The sequence below is a fragment of the Panthera tigris genome, chromosome D1 (genome assembly GCF_018350195.1).
Source record: "Panthera tigris isolate Pti1 chromosome D1, P.tigris_Pti1_mat1.1, whole genome shotgun sequence".
Lineage (NCBI taxonomy): Eukaryota > Metazoa > Chordata > Mammalia > Carnivora > Felidae > Panthera > Panthera tigris.
The window spans coordinates 881,562-907,613 of record NC_056669.1 but is presented as its reverse complement, the minus strand read 5'-3'; the positions used below and the strand labels follow the sequence as shown (position 1 = coordinate 907,613).

Genomic DNA, 26,052 nt, shown 5'->3' with positions numbered 1-26,052 from the left:
ACTTCTTGATGCTTTCCAGTAACCTTTCTGTACTGTTCTCTCAGTTCAATACTACGGTTTCTAGGGCTTGTGTTCCCAAGCCCGGAAAGACTTAACGTGGTATATACATATGACACGTTTCCTTTCAAGTGGTTACAGTTCACATAAATACGGACACTTCTTTCCGCACCTGAAGGTGCCTTCTATGGGGTGAGGACAGGGGTCTCAGGTACGGGCTCCACTGGTCCTCTGGAACTCTTCCCGAGCTCTCTGAAGAATCCTGCACATTCTGTCCCTCTTCCTACAGACACAGTTGCGAGTCCACTCAAAAGACATACAAAACCAGCCAGTGTATCTGAGAATCTGACCGATTCTTGGAGGACGTCATAAGCACAGATTCGAACTCCAATCATTCTATTCTTAGGAAACGGCAGGCGTTGGATCCGCTGCCAACACTCCTGGATCAAGAGGCCACAGCCTCACATTTCACATCAGAACTCCAGTTCACACCCCGTGCTGGCCCTCCTGCAGAATAATTCAAGAAGCATTAGATGACAGTCCCATCAAAAACAAATATCCAGCAAAACTTCAAACATCAAAATACAATGGAAGCAGAATGGACATACTAATTCCTTTTTTAAATAAAAGCCCGTGTGCTTAAAAAAAATCGGAGACACAAAGAGAAAGAGAAAGAGAAAGTGAGTGAGCAGTTTTCAGCCAAAGGTAGAGCCAAAGAGTACAGCAACATGTGCAATAAAGATTTTATTGAAAGTAAGCTTCTGGTGTCTAAATATTTCTATGAAACAATTCAGCTTCACACTAGCATAGTGGGCTAAAAATATAGGAAAAACTTCTGCAGTCTAGAGGCTGTATCAAGAGACTTCATGGAGACCATCCACAGCACACAACTCAGACCGGGCGGCACCAAGTGATTAACAGCTCTTTACAAAAATAGATGAAATCATGTTGCAATACACACGCTCTCATGTGAAACACTAGGCTGAATTCCTGAAAGCAGAAGCTTATTCTGTATTTTAAAAATAGGCATCCTAGTAAAATCAGTACACCTCATTTCAAATTCACACAACAGGTGTCTTAACATACAGAATACCAGAGTTCCTAAAATGTCAATAGGTAAATTCCCTAAATAAAAGCGTTCTTTCTGTGCTTAAAATTATATAATAAAATATTGCCCTGCCATGGAAATAAATCAACCCTAAGATCATGACAAAACTATAGAACTTGAACTAATTTGGGGCAGAGCTGGGGGAAAAAAAAAATCATCTGTGTGTGGGTGTGAAAAATTTTTATAATGCCATGAATTTTCAGTTTTTATTTCAAATTGACTCGTCTGGTATCATTGCTTTCAGCGTTCAAACAGCGTTAGTTACCACTCTTGATCACAGATCTGGAGCCGGAAGGTGCCCAGGAGGCCACGCAGTCTCTCAACGGGAACGCAGTCTCTCAAGGGACCACCAGTGCTGGGGTGCCCTCCGCCACGTGCCTGCCAACCTACCCATGTGCTTAGTCGTGTGCTCATCTTTACGAAGAAGGTCACTCTATCTTAACCATTCCTGCTACTTAACATTCCCAGAAACAGGAAATCCCAACGAGGACAGATCCACTGGGGAAGTCATCATAAATAGTGTAATTTGAATTTGCTACTGTTTTCAGTTATTTTATAAGAGCAGAGCAACACAAGCCTAAATGAAATCCTTATCAAACTCTAATCCGACGCATAAGCACTGACAAGCAACTTGTTTGACAAAAACACTGATCTTCAGATAAAGCAAGAGGTCTATGCAACCTCCTCCCCCAACGCCTCCTACGTGACCTGCTCTTAGCGATCAACAAAGCAGGGAATAAAAGAGAACTTACATGCCCCTCCACAATTTATGCAGCACTCTCACATACGCTATCACAAATACACATGAAACAATAAAAGGAACGTGTAAATCAGCAGCAGAGGTGGTGGCAAGAGAGGAGGAAGGGCTAACTTCCACGTGCGTAAAATGAAAACTCACCCATTTCACAGTGTGACGTCTGTGTTTAATAACATGAAAGAATATGTAAGTACACGCTAAACCTAAATATTCTTTTCAGGGGCACCTGGTGGCTCAGTGGGTTGAGCATCTAACTCTTGGTTTCAGCTCAGGTCAAGATCCCAGGGTCGTGGGATGGAGCCCCATGTGCAGCTCGGTGCTGAGCACAGAGCCTGCTTGGGATTGGGATTCCCTCTCTCTCTCTTTCTCTCTGCCTCTACGCCTCCCCAACTCACATGCTCTCATTCTCTCTCTAAAATAAATAAATAATTTTTTCAATTCATTTAACTATTTGATAAGTAGATGTACACATCAGAATCACTCGGGAAGCAGTTGTATACTAGTAATTCATCCTTACTGGTGTCATTTCTTTTAAGGAACACGGTAAAGAAACCGAAGCATGCTGGTGTGTACTTCAAGGGCAGATTAAACATGGGCGCCTGGGTGGCTCAGTCGGTTAAGCATCCGACTGCGGCTCAGGTCATGATCTCATGGTCCGTGGGTTCAAGCCCTGCATCGGGCTCTGGGCTGACAGCTTAGAGCCTGGAGCCTGCTTCAGATTCTGTGTCTCCCTGGCTCTCTGCCCTTCCCCCACTAGCGCTCTCTCTCTCGAAAATAAGTAAACATTAAAAAAAACAGATTAAACATCTCTTTCTCTAGGGAAATATATATACATATGTATATTTGTTCAACAAGTTATTAGTCCCCAAACGAGTACTCAATATTGAATGAGACTGTATGGGAAATACAGTGTAGATTTAACCCAGTCTACAAAAAAACTTGTAGGACAAAAACAAAAAAACTTTATGATCATAAAGAGAGAGACATAGATTTAACAGAAATAGTTCATGCAATGGAATGACAGGCCAGGATGGGTGAATCTGTGTTTCCTCACCTCTTCGAGGAAGACCTCCCATCCCTAAAACCGGTAATACCTACACCTGCAAGACTACACAGAAGATTAAAGGAGTTAAGGCATGGTAAGTGTTCTTGTTGAATATTCACACAGCAAGTATTCAAGAAAGGACTACTGTAACTTTAAAGCAGTAAGAGCAGCAATATCAAAGGTAGTACATAAACCAAATTTCATACACTCAAAAAGACAATTCTCTGAATGTTTTTCTTTCAAATTCAAACTTAGTACAAATCAGTATCCAACTCACAAACTATTAACATTCTTCCACACCCTGGAATGGACAAAGCCCCTAAATAACACCAGCAGTCTGTATTCCTGCCTACAATGGGCATTAAAAAAAAAAAAAAAAAAAAAAAAAAACAACAAAAAACTAAGTTACACTTGACAATCAAAACAGTCCTAAATTAAAACGGACTGTGAAGAAGAGATCCCCAAAGACATGGGAAATGTCTGATACTGCTATGCTGTGGCTCTGACAACAATTAAAAGCACTTCCCTCAGAAAGCTCTACAAAGCCCTTTTCTAGCTCTAAGGAATAATGACAGAACTCTCCCAGTTTGTGCTAGAAGACACACATGAAAAAGAGCTGGAAGCTTAAATCTCCAAATCCTTCTCTAGTATCTTTTTTACAGTTCAACAGATAATACACAAGTAGTGAAATGTTAGTATTTCCTCAAAGAGAACCAGGATTTCTCAAAATCAGTTTGCATTCTTACCAAAACCATACCCCAAAACTAATCACTGATTCTTTATCTAGAAAAGTCAGCCTTCTTGTGTCCAACTCCTTCATCTGCAAATATCAATTTTCCACCTTAATTTCTACTTAAATCCCTTCATGTCAGTGTTTAAGCTTTTTTACTTTCCATTTTCCTCCAGTTAAGTCACAATAAGAAAAATCCCTCCTCTAAGTATATCCCTCTTGTTTCCCACATTACTAAGTGTTTTGCTTAGTGGTGGCAATTTATATAGTAAACTTAGTACACTTTATGCTAAATGGAGAATCACTGTAACTACATCACGTCGGAAAATACTTGACTTGATATTTATATAAAGACCTGAGAATTCACATGAATTTTCTCATTTATCTTCACAGAATTTGAAAGCTGGGCAACTTCTTACAAATCACACATTCCAATCCACTACTGGTACAGAGGAGGAAACCAAGGTTCCGGGAGTGGGTGACTCGAGCGGCCACTGGCCCATCACCGGGCCCCTCTGGGTGTCTGAGACAGAGAGCTGCACTGACAGGCCTTTGCCTGGCAATATTGCGGGGGGGGTGCAGAGTGGCAGGCGATCAGGGAACTGAAGGAAGGGGGAAAGGCTGTTAAACCAGAAGCAGGATTTTACTAAACTCACACACTGTAAAGTTACCAAACCATTCACAAATAGAGCGAAGTCAGCAAAAGGATTCGGGACTTAGTACAGAATAAAAACCTGTCCGTCCTTGCAAATAACCAAAGACCATGCTGCCCCACAAACCCCCAACACGGCAACCTCTTCTCTTCCTGGGTGCCTGGCATGGCCTAGTCGGGGAGCTCGCGCTGTCCGAGGGTCAAGGAGATACCGGCTCACGCCTTCTCTAACTGCTCCCACACGCCTGCCTGCTCACAGAGGAGAGACCACGGGGCTCGAGATTCTTTTGTCACCGGAGCTGGAGCCTCCAGAAGGCAGCCGAACAGAGGAAACAGAGTCAGTATTTCTGAAACGACTAGGGAAAACAGTTACAAGACATTCCCAACACTGGGTGGTGAGCAGTTTGTGTGTGCTGGCGATGTGGCCGCTCAGCGGGGGACCCGGTGAGGCTGTGACACCCCACTCCCTGAGCGCAAGGCCCACAGGAGGCCGAAGAGGGGACTCCACTTCACACTTGGGGCCAGGAAAAATCTGGAAGACACTCTAGGAGAATTTGTATTTCATCTAAATAAATTCTGAAAAGAGAGGTGCACAGGTGACGAAATCCAAAAAGCAGTTCCCAAAAGTCACCGTTGAGCGAAAGACAGAAATGTCTAAAATCTCAGTTTAGGCTGAAAACTAAGATATTTCTCTGAATTCTAACTGCCACAGCTCTGAAGCTCACTGCTTCACACAATCTAACTGTGAAACTCAAAAGGATTATTCAGCGATTAGGGAGCCATTTTTAACAGGCCTAATAATGTGGGGGACATCCTGCCACAACACTGTTCTTTTTCCTTTTAGTCTGTGTTGTCGACAGTCATGGGCTGTTTTGCGTAAAGGGTTGGGGGAAGGGGAGACTGACAGAGACCCTAAGTTAGGAAATACTTATCTCTTATTATGTCCATGATAGAAAACCATCTCAAATATCCCACATTATTATAGCTCCAAATGTCAACACTTTCAAAGAATTTGAATTCAAAGAAGATTTCAATTCTTGTAACAATAATCCTGATTTTATCAGATGATGCTTTCTTGAAATTAAAATTACAGGTATTGCAAAAATAAATAAAATAAAATTACAGGTAGGACTAAAATCCATTTTTCTCCATGATTGAAAATTTTCCTGAAACTGAATCCAGAACAGTGGGAAAATGTTTTTTTATAAGGTGGAGAATATTGTGGAACAATGCCTAAATTTTTTAAGACATCGTGCTATAATACAGAAAACCTACTAAGTTTTAAAAGTTTGACACCAAAGAGCAGAAAGGATGTAAGAATCACAAATTAGAAATGCCCTGACGATAAAACCGCTATTAATTTTATCCCGAGCAGAATGAAGTTCACTCGTCCTCACTTCATTACTGCTGTTATCTAATCAAATATAATTTCCAACATCCAATTAACTCAGTTTCACACAGATGACCAAAAAACACAAATGAGTCCATTTTACTTTCTATCACCATTAAAAAAAACCCCAACACTCTAGAGAAACAAAAGAGGTTTTCCCAGGTAAGCCATGAATTTATGTAAATCCCCAAAAGGAACTCCTGTCAAACACAGACTACAGGTGTCAGGGTCGTACACACTGAACCGCAGTTCCTTTGACAGACGGCTGCCAGCATCTGCTCCCTGGAGCCTGAGCAACAGGTCTGGAGTCCTGCCTCTAAGACTGACCCGATTGTGCGCAACTACAAGGGGCCGGGGACTGGGGGAGTCACCGTATTCTTGGATGCTGAACAGTTTCCTGAAAACCCCGAAACCAGCTTCTATCGTGTATCCGGTCTTGGGTTTGCACGGACAGCAGTCCTGAACGCTCACTGCGTGCAGGGCGGGGGCCGCAGTGAGCGCTGGCCTGTCATCACCAACTCACTCAGCAACTCTGCCATGATGGCTTCAAATTGCAGGCCTGAGGAAATGCTCCAGAAATAGCTGCTCTTTTTTCTTGTAAGCCTCATCACAGACCTAATACAACTCCACTACCAAAAATGGAGGGATCACCATGGACCTTTTTCCTTTTTTTTCCAAGTCCAGAGAACAACTAGGGATATCCTGCTAACCACATTACTCATTTTGGGAGCATGAATCACAGGGCTAAGATCTGATTCACTGTTTCAATTCAACTTTTAGATAACATAGATTACAATGGATTAAACCCATTTTTATAACTACTCAATTTCACGAAGAGGAAGAAGAGCAGCTATGTTTATAGGCCTTTCAAGAAAGAGATACAGACTCGGTTCTCAAGTTAAATTGTTTGAGAACGTTTTCGTGAACTCCCAGTGAGGCAGTGCTCCCCAAGTGTTCGTTCATATGCTACCTGGAGCCTACACGATACACTGTGGTCACAGATCATCAACGTTCTGACGTCGCTGTGAGGACTTGCCTCCCTCGCTGCCTTGTTTATGCATTTTTACACACATACCCACGTTTTAACTTGATAGTTCAGACAACTCACCAGTCGGTAAATTCGACCAACGAAAACTCAACCAACAGCCAATTACTAAAGTCAGATGCATGGGCTGTAACAATGGAGACTGCATTCGGGTAGGGAAAGGAAGCAACGCTGTAATTAAGCCAAACACAAGGCAGTGCGAGGAAATCCAGGCTCCGCTTCATCTGCGGCCGTTCTCCACATGGGTTCACACCTAAGTTCATCTAAAGCTCAGTAACTCCGAATGAGACGGCTTTTTGATAAAATACAAGAGGCAAGTTTTAGAGGATGAGAAGTATTACACTTTAATTGGAATCCATGGTCTTGAACACAAACCCTCAAGTGGAACCAAAAAGCCCATGTTCTAACCCACTGGATGGTTTCAAAATAAGGGCTGATCTGATGGTATCCCAAAAGGAAACACCTATCACCTCGTATTATTCACAAAACATGACATTTTATTGAACAGTATAAACTTTTCCCGTGAAATTATGTTCCACCCTCAGCTGTGGTTTTGTTGGTTGGTTGGGTGGTTGGGTGGTTGGTTGGTTGGTTGGGGTTTTTTTGGCCTCAGATGATAATTCACCCATCCTGAAGATTATTTTTTAAAACGTCCGATCAAGTGTGGCAGACGGGAAGGGCCGGCGGCAACACCCCGCGGCGCCTCCCAAGTAGCAGTCTCCTCCCCACACCCCCGGTCTAGGCTGACCTTGTCCAGAGCTTAGGCGACAGCACGCAACCTGGCAACGCTATGGGAGCGGACACCTTCGCCCTGCGGGTTCCCACTCACCTGGAAGGAGAGCTCTGGGCGCCAGGACGGCACGTGAGCCCGGCGACGGCCCTCGACCCTAGGGCACACACCTCGGCAGGAAGACCGCCGTGCTGGCCCCTTGCTCCTGGACTTCAAGCCACCACGACCGCGGGAAACCCTAGACGACTGCTCCCGCTCGCACGCCGCGACGGCGTCTGCGTGGCCGACCGGCGGAGCTGCGCCGCGGGCCCCGTTCCGGCTCCTTCCTCCCAAAGCGCGGCGAGCGCGGTTTCCGGGTGGAACTCCGAGCACGGCGCTCCAGCAGAACTGCCGCTAACGACGTGAACATCCGGCAGGGCAGCCCCCTGAACGCCCACTGCGGCTCCGCCGCGATCTCCCGGGTTGGTGGTTTCGAGCCCCGCGTCCGGCTCTGCGTGTCTGGTTCTGCGCTGAGAGCGGGGGTGGGGGGGGAGGCCTGTCTGGGATTCTCTCTGCCCCTCCCCCACTCGTGCGTGCTTTCTCGCCCCCTCTCTCAAAATACATAAACATTTAAAAAAATAAAACGCTAGAGTGTTTTAAAAAACAAAACTTAGTTTCCACACTAACTTAAAATGATGATAGGCAGAATATTAGATTTTATCATTTATTTTAATGAAGTCGATTGGTAAACAAGTACTCAAATGTTTATTTGGATTTGGTAACATAAAAGAGATGCAACCATCTGATTCTGCTTGTCTAAAATGAAGTCTAAAGTTTAATTTAAAAAAATTCTTGGGGCACCTGGGTGGCCTTGGGTAAGCGGCCAAATCTTAGTTCTAGCTCAGGCGGTGCTCTCATGGTGTCATGAGTTCGAGCCCCAGGCTGGGCTCTGTGCTGACAGCGTGGAGCCCTTGGGATTCTCTAGCTCTCTCTCTCTCCGCCCCTGCCCCCACTCTCTCAAAATAAATAAAATTAAAAAAAAATTTTTTTAATTCTTTAAATCTCTGAAAGAACATGTTTCATTTCTCAGCAGCTTCCCTATGCAACTTTATGAAGTAAACAAATTGGGGGCACCTGGCTGGCTCCGTCGGAAGAGCATGCAACTCTCCATCTCGGGGTCTAAATTCGAGCCCCACATGGGGTATAAAGATTACTTAAATTTTAAAAAATTGTAACTTCTTACACCATATTTTACTAGTAATTGTATTTGTGCAGCATATAAAATAATGTACGAAAAAGGGTTTGTATTCACTTTGCATGATGCTAGTAAAGTTTACTTGGTAAACAAATGAACAGGAAGCTAAATTTAAACAGTATGAGAAAAATGAAAACAAACCCTTTCAACTAGCATTTTCTCAGTGTCAAAAAAAACAAATCTTAAGATACCGTGCAACATCAAAATAAACTTTCAAAATGCATACAGAATAGAATTGTACTAGAAAACATTCACATAATGGGCAATCCTCACTTTTAAAGCATTTTTTTTTCAAGCAGTGAATAAAACCAAACCTTTTTTTTAAATTATCTTTTTAATGTTTATTTATTTGAAGGAGAGAGAGAGAGAAAGAGAGAGAGAGAGACAGCGTGAGCAGGTGAGGGGCAGAGGAGACAGAGAATCTGAAGCGGGCTTCAGGCTCTGAGCTGTGAGCACAGAGCCAGACATGGGGTTTGAACCCACAATCCTGGTGTGTGAGATCATAACCTGAGCTGAAGTCAGACCATTAAACTGACTGAGCCACCCAGGCACCCCTAGAACGAAACCATTTAATGGTTTTTCAAGTGTTATGATATTGGAACTGGGTTGTTTTTTTTTAATGCCCAAAGTCAGAGTACAGATTTAACCACCATCACTAGGTTCATTTTGATGAAGGGGGGGGGGGGGAAGTCTTTTTTTTTTTTTTAATGTTTAGTTTTGAGAGAGAGAGAGAGAGAGAGAGAGAGTGTGTGTGTGTGTGTGTGTGTGTGTGTGTGTGAGAGAGAGAGAGAGAGAGAGAGAGAGAGCGCGCGCGTGCAGGGGTGGGGCAGAGAGAGAGAGAGAGAGACAAAGATCAGAAGCAGGCTCCAAGCTCTGAGCTGTCAGCACAGAGCCCAACACAGGGCTCGAACCCACGATCCTGATGTATGAGATCATGAACTGAGCTGAAGTCCCACACTGAACTGAGCCCCCCAGGTGCCCCAGGAGGGAGTCTCTTAAAGATGCAAAGGTCATTCAAGAGAAGGGCAAACCTTTTGGCTGCTCCCAGAAAACCTGTCTGCAGCTCAGTGTGGACTCCGCAGGCCTACGCACGGAGTTGAAAACGCTAACTGCGTTGAGCACAACACGAGTATGCCTCTTCAGGGCCTCACTGCCTATTACCTCTCCCCTGGACCCCCCAGAGCAGTCTTCCCACTGGGATCACTTTTCCAACAACGGAATTTTATTTCTTCATCACTGAATTCTAAACCAGTCAACTCTTCATTGTCCATGGAACAAACTTGTAATAACCCGAAGTAGAACCATTATTCATTCATATCCAGAAAACATGCAGAATTTTTTTAGGAGTCCTAGTTATTTGAGTTTAAGAAGAGCCTCAACGTTACAAAATTAACTTCAGAATATAGAAACTAAATGCTCTGGCATCTTGTGAAGATGGAGTTGAAAAGCCACTGTAATTATGCAGGGAGCACAGACACCAATGAAGCCACGGAGCAGCAGACTCTGCGATCCAGGAGCAGTCTAAGTGAGGCCATCTGTCAGCAAACACATCAAGAGCTATATGCATAGTGCTGACCAAAGAGGCAAGGTCCACCCTCAGTGAGCCTCCGAGCAGGTAGCCTCAGCGGTTTCTCCAGTGAGAGAGTTAGCAGCGAAAGGGCAAACAGGATCCCTTTCAAGAAAGGGGAGACTTGAGACCCACCCTGTCCCAACCCCAGAGCGGGACCCAGCGAACCCTCAAAAACGACGCCTGCTACATAAAACCACTCGGCGGGTGTTTACGAAATCAAGAGACCTCTGAGCGCATAAACTGAATTCAAAGACAAGAGCAGGAGAAAGAAACTATTAACTATGTGAACACACGCGCCCCAACACACACCATCCAGAACCAAGCGGGTCTGTTCTGGGAAAAGAAGTGGAGGTAATCAGACTACTGAGAGATGACGCTGTGCAAATTGCTACCCACGGCGTGACGGACACTAACTGGAAACTTCATAGACAGGTACGCAAGAGCGGGGCTCTGTCTTCGTACACAGAAGACAGTACTGTTAATTTTCCACATTACCGTCTAGTAACCGTGTTTATTCTGCCCCCAATAAGAAGAGATCTGTACCAGTCCTAACAGGAAAGTCTGCACACCCTCTACCTGGGAGGGGTTAAAAGTGATCCTGTTACATCATCTGGAGCCCATCCAAACTACACGATTTCGGAAACAGAACCTGTATCAGTCTGAACATGTGTAGAGGAAAAACAGAAACATCTGTATTTTGGCCAACTCTTCCCCAGAGGTTTGTTTTTTTGTTTTGTTTTGTTTTTTTTAATTGGGGAAAAGAAAGTTATGCAAGAGAGTTCAGTAAATTTTAACTGTGACCCCCACCAATGCTAAGGATTAGTTCCACGCAGGTCTCAGAAATCTCATTTAGCTCATTTCCCACCTTAACATATGGCTTAATGTACTTCCTCAGTCTACGTATTTAACTAACATGTAATGATTCTGTTCCATTCTTCTGTATCATTCATTTTAAGACCTTTTACTACCCAGAACTGCCCATTTTTTTGGTATCATTATAACTCTCTTCTCTGATAGCTAGAGGGCTCTGGTCTGGTTTTGCATTGGTCATTTATGATTTTATGTGGTTTTATTAAACATAAATGAAACTTAAAAAGGGACACCTGGGTGGCACAGTCAGTTGAGCGTCCGACTTCCGCTCAGGTAATGACCTCACGGTTTGTGGGTTTAAGCCCCACAGTGGGCTTTGTGCTGACAGCGCAGACCTGCTTCAGCTTCTGTCTCTCCCTCTCTCTCTGCCCCTTCCCACTTGTACGCCATGTGCTCTCTCAAAATAAACATTTAAAAAAAAAAAGATTTTATGCAGTTTTTTAAAAAAGTTTGCTTCCTCTTTTTCCACTAAGGACTTCTATATGTAATCAAGGCAGAGGCCGTTGAAATTCCATCAACGCCTCAGACACTACTGTGGGTGAATCCATTCAAAATTAAATCCCGTTGGGGCGCCTGGGTGGCTCAGTAGGTTGAGCGCCCAACTTCACCTCAGGTCACGATCTCACGGCTTGTGAGTTCGAGCCCCGCACCTGGCTCTGTGCTGACAGCTCAGAGCTGGGAGCCTGCTTCAGATTCTGTGTCCCTCTCTCACTCTGCCCCTCCCCCGCTCATGCGTGTGCACACACACGCTCGCTCTCTCTCATAAACATTAAAAAAATAAAAATAAACCCAGTTTTCATGAAATTATAACTACTTACACTCCCATGGTTATATCACAAGTAGAAAATATTCTATGTTGTTTTAGGACATATACAATGGTCTACTGAAGAATGAGCACTTAGGCAAAGCTAACACCCAAACTAACTCAAAGCCAAGTTATGTACGTCTGGGGCTAACCTACATAAGTACACCAAGAACATCTAATCAATCTAGATATGCACAAATATTCCCATTATCCTATCACTGTCTACACCAATGCAAACCAGGCGTGGCCCCACTGTCACATACAGGAATAGGAAATCAGGCCTCCAGTGCTTCTGCCCCACACATTATTTCAGAATCCAAGCCTCTGAACAAAATTCACACAATGCGCGACGCCAACTCTGCTGTCAAAAGTATACAGTCCCACCTTTAGGAAAATCTAACACATTAGGATGTAAACTAGCAAAACCATCATTAAACGAGACAAAGGCAATTGATCACATGCCTAGTAAAAGCATGTAATTAAGTATTCACTAAAAAGTGATCCGGGATATTGAGGTCAAATCATATGAAACTGTCAGTCATCATGTTCTGGGCTTAGAAACGTGGCACCTTTACAGAGTCGACCTAATAATTACAAATTGGATTCACAAAACTTCATTTTACATACAACTTTTTACTTTTTCATTATTATTTTTTATTTTAGAGAGAGTGGGTGTGCAAGCATGAGCAGCAGAGGGGCAGAGAGACAGAGAGAGAATTCCAAGCATGCTCCACGCTGTCAGCACAGAGCCTGACACGGGGCTCGATCCCACGAACCGTGAGATCATGACCTGAGCCGAAATCAAGAGTCTGACGCTCAACCGAATGAGCCACCCAGGCACCCCAACATAAAACTTTAAAAAAAACTACTGCACGCTCCCCTCCCTGGCCCAAGCAGGAGATGGAAAATTTATGTTACAGAGAGAGGGACCCAGAGGCTCTGGATTCAGACACTCGCAAAGCACAACCAAGAAGGGAGAAAACCCCGCAGGCCCCAAACTGTTCTGTCCTCAAATGCTGGTGGTGGGCATTCGCATGCATCACCATCAACTGTCTGCTGGGGAGGGACTGGCAGATGTTTATCTGGAGAAACCAGCCACCACAGGAGAACCTAACTAGATACTGACAGGCAGGCCCAGGTGGTCCCAGCTCTCTCCGTCTACAGTGAAGCCCACTTAAGAAATAAAAGCAGATGAAAATTTAAAAAGAAACATCCACCATACTCAGACAAAAAAAGAAAAAAAAAGAAAAAACCACACCCACTATAAAATCATCAGAGAGATATTACTACACGCATGAAATTAAGAATGGCATGTCATTACAAACAACAAAGGAACAATGAGTGCAGCAAAAGAATCTCTGGAAATTAAGAATGATAAAGAGCTTTTTGGGAAAAGACAAAACAATGATTAAAAAATTAAAAGCTAAGTGAAAAGGAATCCTCCAGAAGACATAACTAAAGGATAAGTGAAGAAATACAGAGAAAAGACAAGACAATTAAAGAGTTATTTTGATTAGCAGGAATTCCAGAAAAAGAAAACAGAACCGACTGGAAGAAGTTATCCAAGAACTAATAAGAGAAAGCTTTCCCAGGACCAGAGGGCAGTTCAGACAATTCACCACACATCTTCAAGGGGCACATTCACACTGGAGACGGACTTTCCAAGCCATGAAATATTTACAGTGAATAAAAAAAGGCACATACCAAGGCATAGCTTGAAGTTCAAGATTCCCCCCCACCCCAGGCAAAAACAAAAAAAAACAACAAAAACTAAAATCCCTGCATTGGGCTCCGCACTGAGTGTGGAGCGTGCTTAAGATTCTCTCTTTCTCCCTGTGCCCCTCTCCCCAGCTCTCATTCTCTCTAAAATAAAAACTAAAAAATAAAACACACACACACCACTGAAATCCCCAAAGGAGGCAAAATGGGTTGAACTGTTCAATAACAAAACAGGAAGCTGAACTAAAATGGAGCCTGGCCTTCAAAACTCCAAGAGAAAATACCTTACCTACAGCCTAACTGCCCACCAAATGTTGACAGAAATATTTTTACACATAAAGGATCTCAATGCAGTTACTTACCATGTACCCCTTTCCTCAGGAAACTCCTCAAGGATGAGCCAATTCTAGCAGTGAGCAAACAAAGGAAAGTGGGAAAGAGAGAACCCAACCATGAAGGGCAATACGGGAACCTCAGGAGGACAGGATGGAGCAGCCAGTCCAGAGCAGGGGCACGGAGCACTCAGGTCTGTTTCCAATGGGGCAAAACACCAGCGAAAAAACTAATGAAGAAACCAGGCAATGAACAGTTCCAAGAAAATATCAAAGGTGTTCAGAAACTCATATACAGCACAGAGGGTCTTAAGAAAAAACTTACACAGGGGCGCCTGGGTGGCTCAGTCGGTTAAGCATCCGACTTTGGCTCAGGCCACAATCTCACCGTCCGTGCGTGAGTTTGAGCCCCTCGTTGGGCTCTGTGCCGACGGCTCGGAGCAGCCCGGAGCCTGCTTGAGATTCTGTGTCTCTTCTCTCTCTCTGCCCCTGCCCCTCTCGTGTTCTGTCTCTCGCTCGTTCTCTCTCTCAAAAATAAACATTTAAAAAAAAAAATTTTTTTTAAGAAAAAGAAAAAAGTTACACAAATGACTGTGAGGATTAAGCAACGGATTTTAGGGGAGGCAGAAATTTTAAGGACAGCAGTGGGCACATTATATAAGTAAGGAGTTTTCTTACATATGTGAGGAGGGAACAGATCTCTAAGGAGTTCCAAGTGTTTGCCTCTGGAGAATGCAAGCCAGAGATAAAGAAAAGTGGGCTAAGGCGCCTGGGCGGCTCCCTCTAAGCGTCTGATTCTTGGTTTCAGCTCAAGTTCGTGGGTTTGAGACCCTCATTGGGCTCTGAGCTCACAGTGTGGAAGCTGCTTGGGATTCTCTCTCCTTCTCTCTCTCTCTCTCTCTGCCCCTCCCCCACTTGAGCTCTCTCATAAATAAATAAATAAATAAATAAATAAATACTTAAAAAAAGAAAAGTGGGCAAGAAATGCCTTTTTTTCTTTATTAGCCTTATATTACTAGGAGATTTTCTAATTCTACGTACATGTTCCTTCACTAAAAATTAAATATCAAAATATATACTTAGATATGAGACTCCCCGTGGTAGAATCTAGGAGTTTCCGCCCCTACTTTCCCCTTTCCTGAATTTTCCAATTCTCTCTAATGAACACGCATTACTTTTATAATAAAACAAACACCTTGCTAAAAATCCACAAAATCAGACGCACGGGTAAGAAGAGGAAGGACAGTTTTGTAAGTATAAAAGAAAACCCCACACTCCTGCTCGCGCGGAGAGGGAGAGGAGTCCCCACGTCCCCTCCTCCTGGGTGGCAGGGTTTAGTTCAGCTCATCCCCAGGAGTCCACCAGCCATTACAGGCACTTCAGCACACGTGATGAGGTCAATTCCAAACAACTCTGTGGTCCACGCTCAGTTCTATGGGAGCACGTGGGAGCACCCTGAATAAAAAAAGCCACCTTTACTCCAAACCCCACACCAAAAGATCTACGCCAAAAAGCACACCTCTCTTAATGTACTTATTGGTCTCATACAGCCTTTACCTTAAAAACAAACAAAAACCCTGCTCACTGTAGGTTAAGCCAGCAACTGCAAGAGGAAAAATAGAGCTTCTAACAAAACGTACCCTCAGGGCTCCCCAATCAGAACGCCACTGAAGAATTTGCTAAGTCCAGTGATACAGCACCCGCGCAGAGGGAGACGTGCCAGCCGCAGCCGGATAAAGCTGAAAATGTCGGTATTTTCAGACATCCCTAGCTGCATTATTTTGTTAAGTTTCCACATTATTCAGAGAAACATCCGATCAACTGATGCTATGAAAGGTTATGATTCTTCTCATGCTAAGAGCCAAACGAGGATTAAACTACTGACCACTTTTTCTGGTCTAAAACATTAAAGGGAAAAAGCAAAAGGACCATTGTGATTTAAACCAAACTTCTTTGTTTGCTCTTAGCGGGGGTCAAGCCCTCCGCAGACAGAAGTGCTCCCCCCCACCCCCCACCACCGTACTTGTTCCCGGGGACACCTGGTGCCACAGGACCAGGACACAATTCTTCTCCCTAACAACAGCGACGTCCCTTCAGGGCCTGAAGTTCCAGTTCACCCCAGAACCCGGGGCCCCTTCTGTAAGAACCGCTGGCGAACCGCACAGCTCGTCAGGCCTCTCGCCTCCCTTTAGCCAATGCCACCCAACCATTATTCAACTTTCGAGCCGTAATTAATGACTAAACTATAATATTAAGTATAAATAATCTTAAATCTTAAACTGATTTTTAAAAGGACTTCACTTGGTTTTGCTTTAAGTCTAAACTTCAGTTTTTGACAACTAAAAGGTCAACTTAAAATGTGCCTGTCTCCAAAAACCTTAAGGTAAAAAGCAATTCAGATTTATGCTAGCAATAGTATTTTACGTTACACTGTGTTCCTAACTATCAAGTGAAACTTATCACTCTACGTTACTTATGGGGACTGATCTCAAGATTTCAAAAACACTTTTTCTTAAGTTTCAACTATTCAAATGCTACCTACCTTTTTTTTCTTAAGTTAATTAATACGAGGCTTTTGGCAAGGAGTATTTTTTTGAATGCTATTTTTTATAGAAAATTAGCCTACCATCTTGCAGCCAATTGGGAGTTTGCTGTATTTCACAGCTGGTTTGTTAATGATCTTTCTTAGTTCACACAAAAACTGCTCATTATTCTCCTCAGGAAATAAACTAATCTCTATGTTCTATTTACTCTGTCACATCCGCTACCTCCAAAGTGTTTTTCTTCTGCCCCTGTACTCAACAAGGTCTCCAGTTTTTCCACGTAAATCCCACGGCCTTTCTTCCCTGGATGGCTACCTACTGAGCAGAGGGTGGGGGCACACTCCCGTCTCCCCCCTCCCCCCTCCACCACCAGGGAGCAGGACAGAGAAGCAGGACAGAGGGATGGGCAGCCCTCCCCTCACAGAGAAAACACTCTGTGACTGCAATTTGAGGGCTTTGTTTTTGTTTTGTTTTTGCAGCTCCATTGACATTTAATGGCAATATTCCAAGCTCTTCATTTTTAATGGGAAATCATTGGGTCACACTTAACATATCAAGAAACCAGAAAACAGAACAGCCTTATTCTTTATGAAGCTGTTCCTTTGAAAAACATCTCAGCTTTATTATGGTAACCATATATATTATGCTTTTAGTCTTCTACTGGGCGAGGGTGCCCAGTAGAAAGTAGGGAAGCAAACGTCAAATTATAGTAGGAAAGGGTTTAATTCATCTCATTTAACTGATACATTTCTGAGGTAGCTTTAAATAGGGCAGTGGAACATTCACTCCTGAAATAACACGTAGCTAAAAAAAAAAAAAAAAAAAAAAAAAAAAAAAAACCGGAAGAAAAAGAAAAAAAGGAACAAACCAATTACAGTTACCAATAACATCTGCAAGGCAAGTTCATTTAATCTTGGAATACTGGCTGTTTGAAGATCTCCGGAAAAATGCCTTCTTAAAACTGTGGGTTAAGATACTCAATATAACTTTTGGGGCACCTGGGTGGCTCAGGGCGTTGAGTGTTAGACTCTTGACTTCGGCTCAGGTGATGATCTCTTGGGTTCGTTGGTTCAAGGCCCACTTCGGGCTCTGAGCTGAGTGTGGAGCCTGCTTGGGATTCTGTCTCTACCTCTCTCTGGCCCTCCCCTCGCATGTTCGTTTTCTCTCTCTCTCTCACTAAATAAATAAATACATACATACATACTTAAAAAACCAGATAATATAACTTTTAATCAAATCACAGCCACAAGAAACCTTGAACCTTCAAGGACTAAAAACACTGTCCAATTATTCAGAAAATGACAAGTAATATAAATGAAACAAAATGACCTTTAAAAATTAGAACGTTATTAAAACAATGAAATACACAAACTTTTACGATCACTTTATCAAATTTCTAAAATCGTAATTCCACGCGGTACATTATATATAAGAAATTTTTTGTAACTATTACCATTAATAGTTACACGGTATCAGATTCAATAAAATAAAATCTGAGAAGTAAAAACACTCCTTGTGACCAGACATGTTATAGAATACTAATTCAGGAAGTTATTCAGCAGCTTATAAAGAAATAGGAAGTTGTTGACCACCTACTTGAAGAACCATTTCCTGTAGGAAAACTCTAAGACAGCTGAAGAAGGCAGTAATTCTCAGAGTAACACAGACCAACGATTCCTGTACAATAAAAGCTCAATATACAATGTTGAAGAAATTAGTTTTAAAACCGTTACCTCGGCAGCACAAATATTACATGAAACATAGACTGAGTTTTCCCACCATCCTCACAATCACGCCAGAGCCCCAACGCGTGTTGCTGCTAAGAGTAGCAGCTACTGCACTGGTCGCACTTGTCGAGCGAAGATCGCTCTTCTCCGGAACAGCTCATGTGCCATGGGGGGGGGGGGGGGGGTCGGGGGGCTCAAATCTGCAATGATCAATCTTTCGGTAATTATCCTGCCTTGAGACTAAAGGCCAAGTGACTTCAAAAAGTCATTCATCTATGATCACAAGGCAACAATTAGTTTCCAAAGTCAACACTTCTAAGTTTTCAACCAGATTACATCACCTTCCATGTTTGAACCATTCATAGTCAGATTTCTTTATGCCAAGTATAAATCTCAATCAATTATGTACTTTGTAACTTGAAAACAACAAAACTAGGATAAAAATGAACTTGGACAACAGCAACTTAGCTCCAAAAGCTTCATTTATCATCATCTTTGACTCACAGGACAGATTAATCCCTTTACCTGCACGGTACACCAAAGTAAGTTGTTTATTATGGCAACTCATCCAACCCAGGACATCATGAAAGGAGCTAACAACTGGATGTGAACTAACTTTTTATAACTTCTTCAAATTACATATTGGTGTAAGCAGACACTCTTTAAAAGAATATAAAATTTTATAAGCCCACAGGACCTATCTTCCACAAACCAATGCTTAGGGGCCCTCGATACAATTCCTGACAAGTACCAATTAATTCATGATTTGCCTGCTTTTACTGGGAAAGATCTACCTCTCAGAAAAAATCCTGTATTTCTGAAAGGTTTGATAGGAGAAAATTATTCCATGGAGTCCCAAACGCTCATGTTTCGTATCATATAATAAGCCCGAGTTCACTTCCATGGGAGAGACCCTCAAAAACCTTGAACAATCATGTTTGTTTGTTTTTTAATTTTTTTTTTTTTTCCATTCAAGAACAATCATGTTTTCTCTCTCTTTTTTTTCTTTTCCAGGTAAGCTTCTCTCCACTCCTACAACCATGTTTCATACGGCATACCTTTCCATATTATTTTGGACTGGTTTACCATCCCTACAGACCCATTCAATTGTGGTATTTAGGGTGGTGTGGTGTATTTGTGTATATCCCTCCTTATCATATCTTTATCAATATCGTTAAGAGACGTATTTCTTCCCAAAGAAAAATACATTGGAAACTTTTAAAAATAAATGTACAGAATAATTCTTCCAGCTCAAAGTAACTGAAAATGTAGGCAGATGTCACCTATAAGCAATTACTACAAGATACAAAAGACTAAGATGAGCATAAATGTTGCTCTTTAAAAAAAACCTTACACTTTTAGCTACAGCATCAATTAAAGACAGGAGACAAGCAGGCCATTAAGTGCTGGGAAAAAAAACCAAAAAAAAAACAAAAAACAACAACTCCCCAGGTCAGCACATGACCCAGCAGGGAGAGGTTCAGAAAGTATAGCTTTTCTGTTTCCTTGTAACAACTTGGTTTGTTTCCATTCCTTTTCCCTTCAAGATGCATCCCTCCCAGCTAGCAGCTCTTTCAATCATTTACTTTGGTCGTCCATCTTGCTCATGCAGATGAGTTTGCCAGACTTGTGTGTACTTTCCAGTCTCAGGCCCTTTATTGTTCTGGTTGAAACCTAACGCTTTGAAATGGATACCAGGACACCAGAAAACGAATTTTAAAAGGAAATATATTACAGGAAAGGGGGGCAAAAAAAGAGTAGAAACTCTCAAGATCTAACTTCTTTCTCTGCTCTTCTAAATAAGCAGGTCTCAAAACCCTATCTTACATTACCAACAACCCCACCCTGAAAGACAAACAACATAAAATACTAAAACTCACACAATAAAACAGTATCACTAATTGTATTATCTGAGCTAATAAATAAATGTTACACTTGCCTTAGGAGGAGGTCGTCAAGACAGATCTCCATCAAAACTTAAAGGATCGTTTCTCACTTTATTATGTCAATCTGATCAACAACTTTTTTAAAAACATCGATTTCAGTTTATAACATGCACCAATAAGCCAGATAAAAATAGAAGGTTTTACCTACAAATTCAAAGCGAAAAAGGATAAAATTCTATTTTGACCTCTTCAGACTTAATGAAATATTGCCATTCTGTTAATGACAAAAGGCTCATAAAAATAAATAGTAGCCTTGTTTTTGTTTTCCCAGAAGAGAAGGATTTTGTTTTGAGGATCTGCTACCTTGAATGAAGTTTGCCACGGAGTGACTGTGTCCAACAGGAAAAAGTGAACTTCTCTTTACATTTGGGGGGGGGGGGGGGGCTGGAGGAGGAGAAATAAATCACATCAAACTGCAGCTAAAGGGTCTGTCGTGTCTCCATCTAAAGTGCTGTGCGATCTGACTCCCGAAGTCCTACTACACCAGTGAGAGGTGCACGTGAAACTCGGAGTCGTGCCCTCCATCTCCCTAGACTTTGCCAGCCTGTAAATCTCACCATTTGAAAATTTTCAGAGTATTGTTTCAGTTTTAAGCCAAGGTCATTAATAGGTTTGGAACAAAGGCAAAATGAGAACACCCAAACTGCCACAAAAGAAAAGATTATTAAAAGTCTCCAAACCAAGAATCAATCGAGTTTTCAAAATATTACCCAAGCTCAAGAATGCAATTAGGTCATATCCAACTGAAAAATACACGTATATAAAACTAAGCCTGACATAAATATAAAGTAAAATAAACATAAGTGACATTCTACATCCCGATATCACCTTACTGTGTTTTCCAAAATATGTTCTTCTTAGAAAACTCTCCCGCCATCATTGCCACTTACTTTAAGAAGTATCTCTGACCAGAAGAGGTCTTTGCCATCTCCCAGCCCGCGGGCAGAGGGACATCGTCGGGTATCTCAAAAGAAGACTGTCGCAGGTGCTGAGCAGCGGGTGAAGCCGCGGGACCCGAGACCACTCCAGTGGGGGTCAGTGTCCCAGGAGACACGGCCCCCAGTTGCAGGGAAGCTGGGGAGGAATGAGCTCGAACGTGCTGGGGAGCCAGCGCTCCGGCACTGCCTGCATCAGTACTGGCCTACGAGGAAGATTAAAACGAAAATTTCTTAAAAATGGTTTTTAAAGGGGTCCCTTTAAATTTCCTTGACAAGATTTTCATTGCAACCAAGTATCTAAGCACCAAGGCAAAATTTAAAAGTCAACACAGAGGAATGTAGGTTTATAGTTGTGTATTTTTCAATGGTTTATGTGATTTTAATGTGCACTTTTACAAACATTTGTCACTTTACTGATTAGCAGTCCATCTAACTTAATTTCCACCTAGTATACATTACATGTACCTTCTGCAGATTTTAGAGGAGAATAGTACAAAATGGATGGAACATTCCTAAGATATGTTGAATTTTAAAAGTCCTAAAATTTCTAAATTTCTAAATTCTCAAATTTCTAAAAGAGCAAGGCAGCATGGGTGCTCTTCTGAGTTCTAAAATGTTCCCGGTAGAGCACAACCCAAAGAGTAACAACTATGCGTTCTTTTTCTTTTCTTTTTCAACTGGGTTTTAAGCAATGTTTTTTTCCTAAGCCAAGCCCTAAACGCAGGACAACTGTCATTTTTTTCTCCCTATGGACAAAGGCCATCAGTAAAACCATCACAAACTATACAACTTTTAATGAATGTGAAAGATTCAGAATCTTTCAAATGTTCTTACAGACACCTAACGAAATGAAAACAACAGCGCAGTTGTACCCAGACGATAAAAATGTCAACAATTTAACTGCAATGTAGTAAGAATATACACACTTACATGTTTACAAGTATATAATGGCAGGAAAAAACTTTCCAAGCGGACCCCAAAGATCTGAGTTCCAGTCCAAACTGGCCAGTGTGACAGAGATCAAATCTCAGTCTCCGCAAGCCTCAGTTTTCTCATTTGCAAACAGCTTCTCGCATACGTGTATACATCTATAGATATATGTGTATATACATACATACATATATACATCTATATATCTACAGATATGTATATACACATATATATACACAAATGAACTTATATCCAATAGTTTGTGAACAGTACTGTTTACGATCCACATTCATACTTTTCATAATCTAGCATAGCTAATTCCTGATTAGAATTTGGGTTTGGTTATTAAAGTAAGAATTTCCTAGATTCATATGGGAAAGACTGGAAGCAATCAGCTGAGGCATTTATGCCTTAAAATCAGCTGGGCTGCTGAGTTCTTGATCAGCATAAACTCGAATTAGGAAATCCCTAGCAGAAATAAAAATCAAATTTGCAGATGCACAACACTTGGTTAAGAAACTTATCTAAACCAAACAAAACTATAGATTACGAATAGTATGAATCCATAAACTTGCCGACGGAAATTCTCGTAGTCATTTACTAAAAAATTGTGGTGTTTTTTTTTTTTTTTGCAACTTTTCCGTTGCAATTCTTTGTGGCCTACAGATGCCACAAAATGGGAAGTTCATCCTCCTGCGTGGGTTACGCTTTCCAAGCGCAGGAAGTAACCTGCATCGGAGCACACCTCTACCCACACGAGGCTCGGAGGAGGGGGCACGGCACACCTGGGCCGACCTCTCACAAAGGAAGCGGCGGTTCCCAGCTCCGGCCTAACCCGGGGCTTTGCCAGCAACTCAAGGGAGTTTCTCTGGGCCCTGAACCCCGAGCTGTGCGGCAGGAGAGCGCCAACGGGGGGACCGGAGGCCAGAACCCTTCCTCCCGATCGAGTTACTGCACCAACTACGTCGCAGTATTTGGAAAACCAATTAACGTTTGGGCAAAGTTCCTACGCTGAAGCTTACCCTGCAGCAAGTTCTTTAAAAAAAAAAAAAAAAAAAAAAAGAAAAGAAAAGACGTGACCAAACCGGAGGACCCAGACCGTCGGAATGCGAACACTCTCCCGGCGGCGTGTCCCCGGCCTCCGGCTGGTCACCGCCGCTCCGCACAGAGCGCCCGGGGTCCCGGGCGGGAGAGTGGGGGGGAGAGAGAGCCCGTCCCCCGCCCGCCGAGGCGCCCCCCGGCCCCGCAGGCCCCCCCCCAGGCCCCCCGTGCCCTCTCCAGAGTCCCGCACGGCCCCCCTGGGTCCCCACGCCGGCCGCCCCCGCGCTAAGCCCGCAGCGCCTTCCAGGAAAGCCTGGACGCCGCCGGGCGCTCTCGGGAGCGGGCGGGAGAAAGAGCCAGAAACCAGGCGCCCAGCTCCAACCCCCACCCCGAGCAACAGGGCAAAACAAGAGAACAATTATCCGACTCCCCCGGAGACGCGGGTGGCCCGAGGTGCCCCGCAGGACAGGGGCCCGCGCTCCACGCCGCCACCTCGGCCGCTCACCGCGGGGACGCCAGCGCCCCCCACCCCCGTTCCCTCGGGAGCCCACCTCTCCCCTCTTCCGCCGGACTCCCCCGGACCCTCTTCCCCTTCCCCCTCCCCTCCCAGGCCGGACTTCCCCGGACCCTCCTACCCCCGCCCCCCCCCCCGCCCCGGCCAGGCTCCCCCCGCCCCCCCCCCCACGACCCCCCCACCCAGGCCTGTACACTCGGCCGCCTCCGCCCGCCCTGGCCCCTCTCTGCTCTCTTCTCCCCGTTCCCTCCCCGCGGCTGTCCCGGCCGGCCCCTCCCCCCCTCCAGGGCCCGTCTCCTCTCCCCCTCCCTCCCGTCTAGGCCAGCCCCTCTCCTGTCCCCCCAGCCCGTCGCGGCCCCCCCTCTCCTCTCCTCGTACCCTGTCCTGGCCGCCTCCACCACTGACCCACTCTGCTCTCCCCCTCCCCCCATCCCGGCCCCCTCTCTCCCGACCCCCCCCCCGTCCCGTCCCGTCCTGGCCGCCCCTCCCCCCGGCCCCCCTCGGTTCTCCCCTCCCCCATCCCGGCCCCATCTCCCCCCCCCCCCCCCCCGCCCGCTCTCCTCTCTCCCTCCCGTCCAGTCCTAGCCGGCCCCCCTCCAGGTCCCCCTCTCCTCTTCCCCTCCCCCTCTCCCGGCCCCCTCTCTCCCTCGCATTCCCGTCCTGACCGGGTACCCCCCCCCCCCGGCCCCCTCTCCTCTCTCCCTCCGCCGCCCCCCCGCCCGCGTCCCAGCGACCGAGATGCGGGGCGCGGACGCGCGCGCATTGTGCGAACCCACCGCGGCCTGGCCGCCGCCGCCGCCCCCCACCCTTTCCTTCCTCCCCCTCCCCCGCCCGTCCCGCCAACCCCCCGGGAGTCCCAGGGAGGAAGAAAAGAAGAAAGGAAGAGGGGGCGCACGGCCCCCGAGGCCGCCGCCACGCCGCGAACCTCGGAGGGACGGCAAACCTCGGCGCCGAACTCGGGGAGGGGGCCCCCCCGGTTTCCCCCGCCCCCCCCATCCCCGGTTACCTGCCGCGAGTGGGACTTGGGCTCCGGCGGCTTGAAGAAGGAGTCCGGCAGCTTCCGCAGCCTCATGGGCACCGTCTGCGGCACGTTGGCCGTCTTGGGGTTCATGACGGCGTTGAAGAGCGCCTCCAGGTCGGTCTCCGAGTCCCCCCCGGACGTGCACGATTTGGTGGCCGGCGGGGGGGGGTTGTGGCCCCGGGGGTGCGGCCGGCCCGGGCGCGGGCGGTGGGCCCTGCCCCGGCGGGGGCTGCGCGGGCGGCGGGCCCGGGGGGCCGGGGGCGGCCGGGGGCTGTGCGGGCGGCGGCCCGGGGTCCATGCTCGGCGCCGGCCCGACGACGCGGCCGAGGGCTCCGCCCGGGGTGGGGGCGGAGGGGGGACGGCGGCGGCGGCCCTCTGGGCGCTCGCGGGGCCGGGGGGGGACAGGCCGCGACCCCGCGCCCCCCGCCCGCGCCCCCGCCGGCTGCGCTCGGGAGGGGCGGCGGGGGCTCCCCTCCCCCGCTGCCCGCTCTGCTCCCGGAGTTCCTTCCTTCCTTCCTCCCTCTCTCTCCCCCGGCGGCGGCTGCGCCCGACTGAGACAGAAACTCGCCGCCGACGCCAAAACTAAAGTTGAGAGAGCCGCCCGCCCGAGCGGCGCGTCGGCCCCGCCTCCTCGCGGCCCTTCCTTCCTCTGCGCGCCCGCCCGCCCCGGGTCCGCGGCCGGCGCGCGCAGGAACTTTCGCCCGCGAGTTGCCGCATTCCTGCAGACGCCCGGCCCGCCCCGCCGGCCCGCCGCACGTGACCCACCCGCGCGCGCGGCCCCCGGGGAGGCGGGGCGGGCGGCGCCCAGGTGCGGGTGCGGGGGCACCCCGGGGGCCCGGGTGCGGGGGAATCCGGGGGGCGCGGAGGCGGAGGTGGGAGGAATCCGAGGGGCGCGGGGGCCCGCGTGCCGGGGAATCCAAGGCGCAGGGGCCGGTGCGCGGACCCAGGTGCGGATGCGGGAGGGCCCAGGTGGGGGGGCGGGCGGGGGCCCAAGGGCAGGATCGGGGGGATCCAGGGGGAGGAGGGACAGGGGCCCAGGTGTGGGGTCGACCCGGGGGCCCAGGTGCGGGTGCTGGAGCCCGGCTACGCGGGTTGTGGGGGGATGGCGTGGGGGCAGGGGGACCCCGGGGACCTAGGTGGGGGGCGGGGAGGGGATGGGGGGGAGGGGCGGCGGCAGCCCGGGTGCGGGAAGTCGGGGGGAGGGGGACTGCGGGGGAGTGGCTGTATGCCCCCGGATGGGAGGAGTTTTGGAGACTCAGTGTTTATTTTTTTTTAAGTGAAAACTTTTTTTTAATTTGCATTCAAGCTTGGAACCTAGTCATGACATCCTGGGCCGCAGAAAAAATCAGGGCTGAACTCAGGTTACACGCGTTCTTCCCTACGCCAGGCACAGGGGGCTCTGGATGCC

At 46.2% G+C, this 26,052-nt stretch overlaps 1 protein-coding gene across 1 annotated transcript in view; it reads right to left on the bottom strand.

The window, feature by feature from the left end:
• Positions 1-24,942, bottom strand: part of YAP1 (Yes1 associated transcriptional regulator) — a 112,198-nt gene extending 87,256 nt beyond the window's left edge. Inside the window, 3 exon segments of the mRNA XM_042957812.1 lie at positions 21,091-21,341; positions 24,630-24,776; positions 24,778-24,942. Of these exon segments, the coding sequence (XP_042813746.1) occupies positions 21,091-21,341; positions 24,630-24,776; positions 24,778-24,942 (563 nt within the window).
• Positions 24,943-26,052: the final 1,110 nt, after the last annotated feature.